Genomic DNA, 12769 nt, shown 5'->3' on the forward strand with positions numbered 1-12769 from the left:
CGACCGCCCGGTAGTTGGACCGGGGTAACCGTTTTACCATTAATCCGGATTTCCGGGTTGCGACCGTGCCTTTTTTTAGTGATATGGATCACCTCTGTTTTTTCCGCTGCAAAATGGATTTTTTCTTCCGCCGTAATTTCGTGCATATCCCGGAGTTTATCTTCCAGCCAACGTACGTTCTCCTCCAACGAGGGTGACGATTTCCATGTAAGCACGTCGTCTGCGTATGCCAGCCGCCATTTCGCACCGTTTTTAACGAGGTACGCCAAATATAACATATATAGGATCGGGGAAAGGGGAGACCCTTGCGGGGTGCCGCACCCAAGCCGCCTAAAGCCCGTGGTCGTACCCTCCAGCCGGACTCGGGCCTGGCGGCCGCTTAAAAAGTTAATTACGAATTTGAGGAGCATTTTACTAAACCCGAGGCTCCGCATTTTCCGTATTAATCGCCCATGGAGGAGGGCGTCGAAGGCGCCTTGGACGTCGCATGCGACAAGGGTAACTTCCTCCCCGCGAGCTAAAGCCTGCTCGATATCGTGGGCGAGGGCACAAACCAGATCCGTCGCCGATCGCTTGGGTAGGGCACCGCCGTGGATGCAGCTAAGGAGCCCGTTGTCGTGTATGGCCCAAGCTATCCGGCGTGCAACGAGCCTTTCGAGGCCTTTTCCGATGCAGGAGAGGAGGGCTATAGGCCGCCAGGATCGAACGCTGCTCCGGTCTTTCTTCCCCGTTTTCGGTAGCATCGCGACCTCGGCCTTCTTCCAAGGCGCTGGGAAATGTCCGAGTTCCAGGCAACGTTGGTAGAGCCTGCGCACCGGCTCGGCCAACGAAGCCCATCCGGCTTTTAGTAGCCGGACGGTCGTTCCGTCGATGCCCGGGGACGTGCTCGTAACCCCAATGCAGGAGCGCTCCGCCTTTTCCGCACTCACCTGGGTGTCCCAAGGGATTTTAGCCTCGTCCGCCGACCAGGCCTCCAAGGGGTTTCCCTGCAGGTCATCCTCCGCCGAAAATCGGCCAAGCACCTCCCGCTGCAGTGCTTCCGCTTTTGCTAAGGGCTCGCTCACTTGCTCGCCGTTAATAACCAGCGGCGGGGACCGGAGGCGTGGTCCGGTTTCCAGCCAGCCCATTATGTTCCATAAATCCTTATCGTCGCGCAGTTGGTTAATCCGGTGCCTCCAGTAATCCCGCTTCGCGGCCCGCACCCCTTTCGTGTAAACTTTCTCCTCGGTAGAGGCGTTTGCCCTATTTACAGCGCTCCGTTTAACCCGCTGGAATTCGACCCAGAGCCGTTGGCAGTTTTCGGTCCACCAAGGAGCCGAGCTGCCCCTTTTTCCCGCCGGCGTACCTACGACCTACGTTATTTGCTCCTATAAAGTTGTAAATTCAGCTACCTACGCGTCCAATGCGTAGCTATCGGCCGCGGATCCCGGGTCCGGTATATTTTGCATGCCAAAAGCAAGTAGCTCCGCGAATTTTGGTAGCCGGTCGTCCCTAATTGAGACGTTGACCGCCTCCGGGCGGGGGGCGCCGCGCGTCCGTAGCGTGGTATAAAGAGATTCGTGGTCGGAGCCTGTGTAAAAACTGCTGTTAACCATAGTTACCGTGCTGGGGAGGTTGGAAAAAACCATATCCAGTAAACCCCCGTCGCGGTGGGTGGGCACGCCGATATTTCCTGTAAAATGCATGCCCTGGGCTTGCGCCCATGCCGTCAGTTGATCCCCTCCGCGTGCGTCTGTGCGGCCTGGCTGGTATGCAGCAGCCGCTACGTTAAAATCGCCGCCTATCACCGTGGGTCCATTTGGCACGGTATTGCATACCATTTCCAGCGCGGCCTTAATACCCGGAGCCCTATATACATTAATAAACAATATTCCGTTAATTTCGAGCCAAAGTACGTCCCGCGTATTTTGGCCCTGCGGTAACCGTCGTTGTGCGGCCCCTAGGGCTGCCCCCTTCTTGACGTAGGTGAGCACCCGGGGCCGGAACCCAGTCATGGCTTCGTAAGTGCTCGCGTGCCATTCGTCCACTGGCGCAAAAACATCATAGCCCGGGTGCGTTTGTGTAGTCGTCTTTAGCCCGCACCATGGCTCTTGGACGTTAACCAGGTCCACTTCTCTCTGGTGGCATAACTCCAACAGGCTCAGATGCACACCCATCCTTTTGCCTACGTTGGCCCAAACTACGTCGAGGCGTTCCCGCTGCATGTTGCCGAGCGAATATTTCGTCATATCAATCGATGGGTTGCTTCCAAGTCTATCACATCAGCGGGGCAAGGTTCGGCAGCCGCTGCGTCCTCCTCCATTTCGGCTGCCCAAACGATTTCTTCGTGCACGCGTTCCTGTTCGGCCTGCAGGAAGTTGCGGATGTCCGCCCCTGCCGCCTCGCATGGCCGCGCTCTTTTGTTTGAGATGCTCGATCGGGAGCTCGAGGTTTGCGAATGCTGCGATGAGGTGCTTAGGACCGGGATTGCAGGTGCTGGCTCTCGGCGGGCCGCCTCAGCCCGGTCGTTGATAATCGCGGCACGGTTGGCACGTCCGATTCTGCGGATCCCCTTTAGTTTACGCTGTGAAGGTCGTTCAAGCTTCCCATTTACCACCAAAGGTCGGGCAGGGCAGTTCTCATGTCCGGATGGGAAATGGCCGTGGCAGTTAACGCATTTGGGGGCTGCTTTGCACGGCTCTTCCTCTGTCGCATGTTTTGCTTCACCACATATGCCGCAACGCGCTTGCCGTACGCAGCGACGTATTTCGCAATATCCCTGGCAGCCATCGTGGTGGTGTGTAATTTTGCGTGACTTTTCAACCTTCCGCGCACGTTTCGACACTCCAAAAAGCTGAAAAGGCTTTACGGGTTGAAGGAAAGACACTATCCACGTGCCCTCAGCCGTATGCGGGTCGTATCCATGCTTGGAAATGTGCCAGTTGACTGGCTGCTGGCCTGCTGCCACGGTAATCTCCTCCTGGATTACATCATGTACGTCCTTTCTTCCGTCCAGGCAATTGAGCGTTCGGGGCACTCCAGAGACGGCGTATGTGTGCCAGGTTGTCGGGACAGTGACTTCCCGCGCGTCCAATGCGTCCATAATGGCCTTGACTGCGTTGGGGTTGAGGAGTTTTTGCCGTGTTTCCTCAGAGGCCACCGTAACACCCCAGCCCGTGGGGGTACGTTTGGCGTTTGGGATTTCACTGTGTGGCACCGAGACCAATTCGGCCAATTTGGTGGTTACCGCGTATGGCTCCCTCGTCACCATCCGCAATTTGTCATTTACGCGGATCAGGATCCGGTTGGCCGGCTGTTCTGTCAAACGTTTCGGGGCTTGGGGGCGGTCCCGGCCCGATTGGGAGGGAGCTGCGGAGCTGTCAGGTGCATTGCCGGGCGTCGTACGTATCGGGTACGAGCGCGTGGCCGGGGTTAAAATTCGCGTTGGGGCCGCCGCTGGTGGCGTGGCGGCTCGTTCGGCCCATGTGACCGATTTGTTAGTGGGCGTGCCTTTGCCTTTGGAGGCCGACGACGCCGTGCCCGTCCTTGTAATTAAGATGCTGCGCCTTTCGCTGGAACTGGTCGGCGAACGCGACGGGGAGCGCGAACGCTCTTTTTCAGGGAGGGTGCGACTGAGGAACCAGCCGCTGATCACATCATCAAGTTCGAGAACAATTCTCCTAAGCGCGGCGTCCTCCGGGGCCTGTAAGCTTTCGAGTTTGGCTGTAAAAACCTCTTCGAGCCAGCTGCCGACTGTTTCCACGTTTTCCAGCTCCTGCTGCAGTGTTTTGATGGCCAGGGCCGGGAGGCTGGAGTACCTTCCGCGGCCGGCCGGCTCAGGCGCATTAGCGGTGCGCGTGTCGAGAGATACGTGTTCCGACTCGGCCTGGCCCGGCGGCAAAGCCTGCGGCGTGCTCTGCGGGCGCGCGCGGCGGTTTGAGACCTCTGGTGAGGCCATGACGACCGGCGCCCGGAGGGCGAAAATTCTTCAGCTGTTAAGCTTATTGGTGTGTTTGGGTGTGAATCGCTAACAAAGGTGGGTCTGACCCATGAATGGTGGAGGATGCTTGGAATTTAAGTCGTAATGCCCAGTTTACTTTAAATAACCAAAAGTAATTAGGCGCTAAAAATATTAGACGTTTAATAATGCATTTTTTTAAAACCTTTGATGTAATTTCTTTATTATTAGGCAAACTTTCATTAATCTCTGGGATAAATCTATTTATATATTTTGGAGTTTCCCCACTTCTTTCACGCGTTTTACTACATTGTTAATTTCACTTTAATTTCGAAAGTAAATTGATTATTTTTCTATACTTTGAATTTAAATAATATATGAAAGCTTATCTTACATAACACAATGATTAGGTCTATTCTTACTTCTAACTTTCTTTTCTTGGGCCTCCTTTTGGGTGACGTTATGGCCGGACTGTACCAGGACAGCCAGCAGACTAATTTGTGGGGCACAATTCCAATCGTTACTACCGCCGAACCAAGTTTCATTCAAGAACATAATGGTTTAACCCCCGAGGCTGCCGACCATTTGTCTTACAAGAGGATCGGTGTTGACCGTGAAGACTTCTTTCTTGCCGAAAGATGGAAGGCCAAACATCCAATGGAAGCTTTCTACATATACCGTGTTGATAGATATGATTCGAACACTTATAACCATATACGAAACTTTTTGCGAAGCCATCCGGATTGGGAGCATGACGAAGTTGAAGCCAAGGAACTGACAAGGGCGGCTCCTATACCTTGGAGCAGCATCAAGTCGTGTACAAGATTTGTGCCCGCCCAACACATTGCGACGATGGAGAACTCGGACTGGGTTCCGAACGGGGGCAGAGAAGTGTGCAAGGGTGATCGTGACGCATGGCATATACATGGAAAGACATTGTACAAGCAGGCAGACAAGTGCAAATAAGACAACGAATCAGCTTCAGTGGCTCCTGATGTAAGTTTGGGGATTTTCCCCACAGGGGGTCTGCTAGAGAGTCCGACTCCAAGTCTTTCTGAGGGGCGAGGGGAGTGACGCGAGATTGAAGCTAGAAATAACAATTTACATCTCACAATGCCGGCAAGTTCGGTTCTGGGATCGAATCACTGGGGGTTGTGTTGTAGCGAGTTAGAGGTTTCTTTCATTTTAGGCCTAGATAGCTAACTTTCAGGGGGCTTCAGGAGTGGGAATCTCACAAACAGCAAACACTAGAAGGCTAGGAGCCAAGTCAAGGGGGAAAATAATTATGCCCTTTATCATTCATGTTGACAATGAGAGTGTAGCCAGCACAGGAAAAGAGCAAGACTCAAGCCAGCAGCCCTTGCCCTAGCACTAATTTGCACAGCCAAGTTATAAAACAGAACCTTTGCAGAGGCTTTCAGGCCAAGCGGCACTATCAAGGTTCGCAATTCAACGAATTGACTTTGGCTTTCGGTACCGTCATACTCTAGGATGCGTTGAGGTTTGTATTTGACTGCAAAGGAAGTCTTAGCTGACAATAGAACAAGTTCAAACAAAAGATTGGCTTGCAGTTTGGTAGTTTGCCATTTTGGCTCGGTTTGAGGCTACCTGTCTATTGTAGATGGGCTCGCCATTAGGTTGAGTGCCCATTTCGTGGCCACTAGAATAAGATAGAATATCTGTTTGTCCCGATCCGCGGAAAAGCACTGGTCAGTCTGGGTAAGTCTGTTTAATTCTATATATATTTGCAGCCATGGCGGTATCACAGTAGCAAGTTTACTCTGTATTGAGAGCCCAGCTGACAAAGAACTCTGCCTTAGATGACAACAATCCAGGCGCTTCCAAACAGCATTCAAGTAGAGTCGCGTGATATATGTCCAACCCCGAGAGCCCCGTGCGAAGCCTGGACCAGGGTCGCACTCACAGTACGAGCCTGTCATTTTAGGATCCGGGAGAGGTATAGTAAGGCTATATGCGGCAGTAGTTGGTAGAATAGTAGATACAAAGGTAAGGGCTGATAAAAGACCAGGTAATGGAGAGCCCAGATGCACCACGGTTCGGATTGAAACCTCATCGTGGCTTCCATCTCAATATGAAAAATAAGATATTTTAGCAGCAGGTACTGGAAATGACACGAAAAAGTCTATATTGAAATGCCAGAGCTTCTAACAAGGTTGTAATGATATACAATAATACAGTTATCCCGCAACAACCACAAAAGAAAACCGTCTACTGCTGCCCACCCGCAAGATGCCTCACCCAACCCAGCACCGCCAACTTGGCAGAACGAATATCATCGATCCAGTAGAGACCAGCAAAAATCACAGCAGCCCATAAAGACGCCTTGAGCAGACCAGGACCTCCCTTGAACCCACCAACCCTCTGATCCGCCATGGTCTCTCCCCTTCGGAAACCAAGCCTGTTCTTGACGGCAAGCTTGCTGGCGTGCTTGACGTCGTATGGAGGGTACCGGAACGATATGACGGCGTCGAGCCATTGCGGAAGGGCCAGCACGGTCCGCTTGTGCGTAAAGACGTCGAAGCCATACTTGCCGTGGTATGCGCCCATTCCCGAGTCACCCACGCCGCCAAAGGGTGCGTTGGGTACGGCGACGTGCATGAGAGGGTCGTTGACAGACACGCCACCGGATATGGTTTCGTTGAGGACTGAGTTGAATGTGTCAGCGCTTGGGGTGGTGTTTGTGTTTCTTTGGCTGCCTTTTATGATTGACTTACTGTTATCTATTTCCTTTTGCTCCTTGCTAAATACGTACAAGGCCAGAGGACGTGGGAGGCTAGGGAAAGTTCAATGTCAGTAATGCATCATGTCTGAACGAGATGGGTACCTACGAGTTAATGGCATTAATTGCTTCGCTTGGAGTGGCTGTGATGACCGGACAGATGGGCCCGAAAAGCTCCTCACTCATCAAGGAGTCTGGCAGGGGACACGTTAGCTGTGTGAATTCAACCTGGGGAAAGATATCAAGGCGGAAAAAGAAGCCATGAAAATACATACCTGCCAAAGTAACCTGGTCAACCACGGTGCCAGGCAACATCTTGGTCTCTCTAGACCCTTCTCCTCCACACAGAACTTTTCCCTGCGTCTTCTCAAGCATTTCATTCAATCGATCGTAGTTTCTCTCATTGATGATGTTGCACATTTGACCAGATGATCCAAACTCAACCGTCCATCGCTTCAAGCTGTCGACAAACTGATCGTGGATAGCCGGGTCGACAAATACGTGATTCACAGACAGGCAGATCTGCCCAGCGTTGAGGAACTTGGCATACGCCACCCTCTTGGCCGCCAGGTCGACGTCTGCCGTTTTGGTAATGACCGCGGGACACTGCCCACCAAGTTCCAAAACAATTGGGGTTAGGTGCTTTGCTGCGGCGGCCGAGACGAACTTTGCAACCTTGGTCGAGCCGGTGAAGAAGATGTGGTCGAACCGGTATTTCAGAAACTCTGCCGTTTCCATGGGCCCGCCCGTCACGACCCTGATGGCCGAACTGTCGAGGTAACGATTCACCAATTCGACTATAACCTTTTCAGACGCGCTGGCCAGCTCAGACGGCTTGATTATCACGCAGCACCCTGCACCAACCGCGGCGATGACGGGCTGCAGTGTCAAAAGGACTGGGAAGTTCCAGGCGCCGATGACGAATGCAACCCCGAGAGGCTCCTTTCGGATATGTGCACCACCCAAGCTACCAAAGAGTAGGCCGGCTCCCTTGATCGGCTCGGCGGCCGCCCACTCCTCGACGTGCTTAATATGCTCGAGAATGTCGCCTTGAAGGCCCGCAAAATCTGCCGTGCGGGTCTCGAGCTCGTGCCGGCCCAAATCCTTGGCCAGGGCTTCCAGGATGAGTTGCTCATTATCGTGAACGAGCCACCAGAGTTGTTTGAGTTGCCACTTGCGCCATTCTATCGACTTTGTCTTTCCTGTCGCAAAAGTAGCGTTCAGAGTCTGGTGTATTTCTCGGAAGGTTTCCGGTGATGTGTAGCTGTTGATACCCATTTTGGTTGGCATCTGACGGGATATACGATGGGAAACCCTAATATGATGCAGTTTGTACTGTAGTCAATATGAAAAATGTGACGCAGCCAGGGGATTTGAATGTGGACAAATCTACGCAATCAATGAAATCACTCGACAGTGGGTCGGGGTTTTGTTGATCCCGATGGGCTCCGGAGATTGGTTTTGACTTTTGGGCCCGCAGCTGTCGTCCTTCTTGGCAGTTCCAGGGTCTTTCAGGGGGTTCCAGTTGATATCATGTGTCAGAAGTTGTTCACTGAACAGTCCGCAGCCGAGGCGTCTCCGCATTGATAAGAGACCCATTTTATTTTGGTAGCATCCAACCTACCGAATCCGGAAATCCATTCAATGTGAATCCCCTCGTACGCCGAAAGTATAGGAGCCGCTGGCAAAGAACGAGACAAACCGTGAACCTTGAACTGGATACAGTTGGCCATTTAGCGTAGTGGAAAGCCATCTTCAAGTACTGTGATATGCTTGATAAGCATAGCTTAGCATTGTGTCTTGCCTGATACTGGATTTGGTTATTCCAGCTGGCCCCGGTCGATCTCACGCTCCACAGGCCGCAGGACACTCCACTGTCCAGATTCAAATCAAGCTATCATCTTTCAAACTCGCGACCCTCTCAGCCCGATATTCGACGCCGGTCCCGTTGGTAGCAAAGCTGCAGACCTGCACATGCGGTTCAGACGTAGACGCCAAACGTGGCTCCGCAAAATGCCGGTGTCATTCAGGGTGAAGCCAACAGCCACAACCGGCCGATGTCACCTCTCCTTCGGCCAGGGTTGGTAGATGACTAACTTAATCAACTGAGTGCCGTGGCTACGACTAACCTGGTCCTGGTCACCAAAATCGTGACTTGACTTGACTGACTGGTTGAAAAATACCTAAACCTGCCACTTTTTTGTCAGCTTTTTGTTCAGAAAAGTAAAACAAACTACCTAAATAACGCAAACATTGCTTTTTCTAAATATACACTATCATTATATAAAACGCTCTTTTTATAATTTTCTTTTATAAACAAAGCTTTTCATGAAATGTTCTATACTTTACTTGAATATTGTCTAACTAAATAGTGTATAATGATTAATGGAGAACACAACTAAATTCGTATGTCGAGTAAAGGTATTAATATAACCCAATTTTGACAATGTTACATATTACAATTTTATGGCAAAAAAGAAAACCGAAAAACGTTTCAATTCTCAAGGTATCTGACTGATTAGGAACATTCAATCACAATGTTGGACCTGTTTTTTTCCGTGATTCACGGGACTTTAGCGTCCGGCCATTGTCATTCTTCCGTTTGACCCACCATTTGGCAGCTATAATTCTAACTTTTTCACGTTAATTCCCATCCATAGACTGTTCAGACTTGGGTCGCATTTATTGGCATCAGATCGCTTTTAAACATTTATCTCGCCAAAGTAGGTTTGTGGATCATCTACAATGGAACTTGTCGGTTAGCAAAGCTCACTAAGATATAAAATAAGACTGAATGGCTGATAGCGTAAACTATTACCTTGCCACAACTTTCCCCAACTTAGTATTCCTTGCCCTTGACATCGGGAATCCAGGCTTGAAGCTGGTATTGAGACCACTGGCACAAATACTGAAATACTGTTGCCAAGATTGAGTAACTGGTGGACACTCTCCCAAGCCGACGTTCCCAAAGCTGAAGGGAGGGCGCTACCTGTTTCTGTGGCGCTGTCGCCAAGTCCATTTTGTGGCCTGTCGTCGATAAGGGAATCACCTGGTGCCACACCCAACATATCAAGAATTCCTCAAAACGATCAATTCCCGGGGAAAAGACAACCAACACAGTGGGGTTACCCCAGCCCATGTCCTTACAGGCTGACCTGGTTCCTCCCCACCTCTTGGCGTCTTCTTCAAAAGAGTCCTCGCTCCCGTGATTCTGCCCATGTAGTCGTCATGTCTACTCCATTTCTAGGGAACCACTAAACCTCCAAGCTCAAGAATTATTTATGAATCCCGAAGTTCTGGATCTGCTTTGGCACAAAGATGGATGAGAATGGGGAGGAGATCCTTGGGGAAGACTCTTATTCCGCGCAGAAGGAACCGGAGTAGTAAGCATTAACTTGATTCACCTTTGAGCGGATATCTACAGGAACCCACGGCTCATTTCTTATTCTCTACATGTTAGGTATACCTCGGCCTGTGGCCAAGAAGGATTCTAGACCTCCATATCGACTGGAAGCTACTGGACGAGTCCTACGTAAACGGCCACAACCGCGAGGAAGATGCGCCCACTGTACTCGCCACGCTGCTCGTAGAGTTTACCCCGAGCGATCGCGCCCCGGACGATTGCAACAAGGACAACCTTTTGGAATCCGCCTACCGGCCCAGACAACACACATTGACGTTGACAGAGGGGCGTTACAGAGTACGATCGGGCGAACTCGGTTGCGATCTGATACGAAAGTACCGTCTGGCTTTGAATCCTTCGCCGTACCCACCTCTGGAACACTGGACAGAATATTTGAAGGAGGTTGTCCAGAGGATTCGTGTTCCAGAATGGCAATATTTTCATCGCGAAGACCTGGAGACTATTGAGTATCAAGCGAGAGAAGATGCACTTCCTGCAATGGATGAAGACAATTTCCTCCAAGAAGGGTCAGAATGGACAAGAGGTCATGGTTTGGGTTTTCGTTCCTCACATGTTTTGGCTTTTGTAGAGTAGGCGTTAAAGTAAGTAGGAAGATTGACATTTTCGCAAAGGATTAAGGAACGCTCTAAATTGTAGTCTATTGATAATAAAGGATAACAACTGGTTCAAAAATACCTAGACTTCTTGTAAAGTTTGCCCTCCTGGCTCTTGGCTTTGAGAGATATGGCGACGAGGAAGCACTGAAGAAACCGGGGCTCATGTATAAACCTTTTCCAAGTTGGAAATTCCCATGGCTGTCGAAAAAGGGTGGTCTGGAAAACTTTCCTGTCTTTTGTATTGCTTTACCCTCGCTATTTACCAAAAGCTTCTATCTTAGTACTCGCGGCGTAAAACACAAGGATTTGGAAATACTGACCGGGGACATTATCCTATAACTAAGGCCTGCCAAAGCCCGAAAAGCTTGGGGGCCCGGCCCGGCCCATTAACCCATGGAACTAAGATGGGGGCCCGTAAAGGCCCATGGGTTTTCTTGGCGGGTTAATGGGGGCCCGCGGGCTCGCGGGCTTGGCCCGAATTAGGTAACCCGCGGATTTTGTACAAACTTAAAATTTACGAAAAAATTATTGGAAAAAATAAAATATTTGTATATTTAATTAAATAAAATAACGCAAATTTTAAAAAGTTGTAATTATTTTTTATAATTATTTTATATTATATTAAATTATTAAATTAAAATAAAATGTATTATTATTTTTTTTAAATATAATAATAAATTAGTTTTTTTTTTATTTTGGTCGAATTTGGCATTATCGCCAAAAAATTTCTAATTATTGTTAAAAAAATCTTTAACGATATAAGGGGTAAAATTAAATAATTTAGGCGATAAAATATTTAATTCGTTTTTTTTTAAACCGGAAATAAATTTTTAACCGAAAATTTAAAATTAGGTTTAAAAATTTTTTCCGGGGTAATACGTTATTTAGTAATAAAAATTTTGCCATTTATTTTTCCGTTTATTTGCGGGCGTCGCGCAATAAAAAATTATAATGGTTTTTAACCAAAAGGTTAATTTATATTAAAACGGGCGGTTCGTTTGTATTTTTTTTTTAAATTTGGGGCCATTTATAACGGGTATAATATTATAAAATATAAATTTAAATTATATATTAATTTGCGGGTACGTTTAATTATTTATAATATTAGAAATAAATTTAACGAAATTTATATTTTTAACCTAAATAATAATACGGCGAACATATATAACGTAAAAATTGGAAATTATTTTATATTAAAATGGTTATAATAGATAATTATAACGTAAAAAAATAAAAAAATTTACTAATAAAAAAACTGGTAAAAAACGCTTTAATAGTTTTTTACAAAACCGCGATAATAAACGTAAAAAACCTGCAATTAGGTAAATATTCGTAGGCAATTTTTCGGACCAAACGTTAAAAAAATGCTTTGGGGATAATTAAATCGAAAATTCGCTGCATTTTTCGAATTTCCCGCAAAATAATAATTAAAATATAATTAAATAAATAAATTAAATATATAATAAAAAAATAAAAATATATTACCGGATTTAAAACGTATATTTTTACGTTTTTTAACGATACCTTTTTTATCCGCGGTTTTAAAAAATATTTTGGACGTTTTACCCGTATAAAATTTACGTATTATTTTTATTTTAAAAATTTTACGAGGCGTTTTAACGGAAATAAATTATAAAGGGGAAAATATTATAATTAATTAAAATTAAATAATAAAATAATTATACAAAATGGTTACCAAATAAACAATTTAAATCGGTAATAATTAAAATTGGATAAATAATCGGGTAAAAAACCAAAAATTATTACGCAATTACCAAAAAAAAAAAAAAATTATGGGGGAATAAGGTTAAATCCAATTAAAATTAGCGTAAAATTTTTTTTAAATAATAACGCCTTTTTAATTAAATAAAATGCGGGGTGGGTATAGGGCTAATCCAATTAGGAAGATATTATTTGTAAAAAAATTTCCGAATTTTGGAATTTAATTATAATAATAAAAATTTTAAATTTTTACAAATTTTACAATTTTACAATTTTACAATTCGATCGCGGTTTTGCTTTATATTGGAAAAATTACCATTTGTAAAAATAAATATCGTTAATAAATATGG

The 12769-nt window shown here is 47.1% G+C and overlaps 2 protein-coding genes across 2 annotated transcripts; one reads left to right on the forward strand and one right to left on the reverse strand.

Annotated features, from left to right (window-relative positions):
- Positions 1-6078: 6078 nt before the first annotated feature.
- On the reverse strand, positions 6079-7955 carry PgNI_09206 (uncharacterized protein; the record flags this gene model as incomplete). The annotated part of the gene is made up of 4 exons (XM_031129193.1): positions 6079-6603; positions 6673-6731; positions 6787-6871; positions 6953-7955. 4 exons carry the CDS (start codon positions 7953-7955, stop codon positions 6167-6169), a joined length of 1584 nt encoding a protein of 527 aa, XP_030977666.1. The 3' UTR covers positions 6079-6166.
- Positions 7956-9995: 2040 nt separating this feature from the next.
- On the forward strand, positions 9996-10674 carry PgNI_09207 (uncharacterized protein; the record flags this gene model as incomplete). The annotated part of the gene is made up of 2 exons (XM_031129194.1): positions 9996-10057; positions 10164-10674. 2 exons carry the CDS (start codon positions 9996-9998, stop codon positions 10672-10674), a joined length of 573 nt encoding a protein of 190 aa, XP_030977667.1.
- Between the last annotated feature and the right edge of the window lie 2095 nt (positions 10675-12769).

Source organism: Pyricularia grisea, assembly GCF_004355905.1.
Source record: "Pyricularia grisea strain NI907 chromosome Unknown Pyricularia_grisea_NI907_Scaffold_7, whole genome shotgun sequence".
NCBI lineage: Eukaryota > Fungi > Ascomycota > Sordariomycetes > Magnaporthales > Pyriculariaceae > Pyricularia > Pyricularia grisea.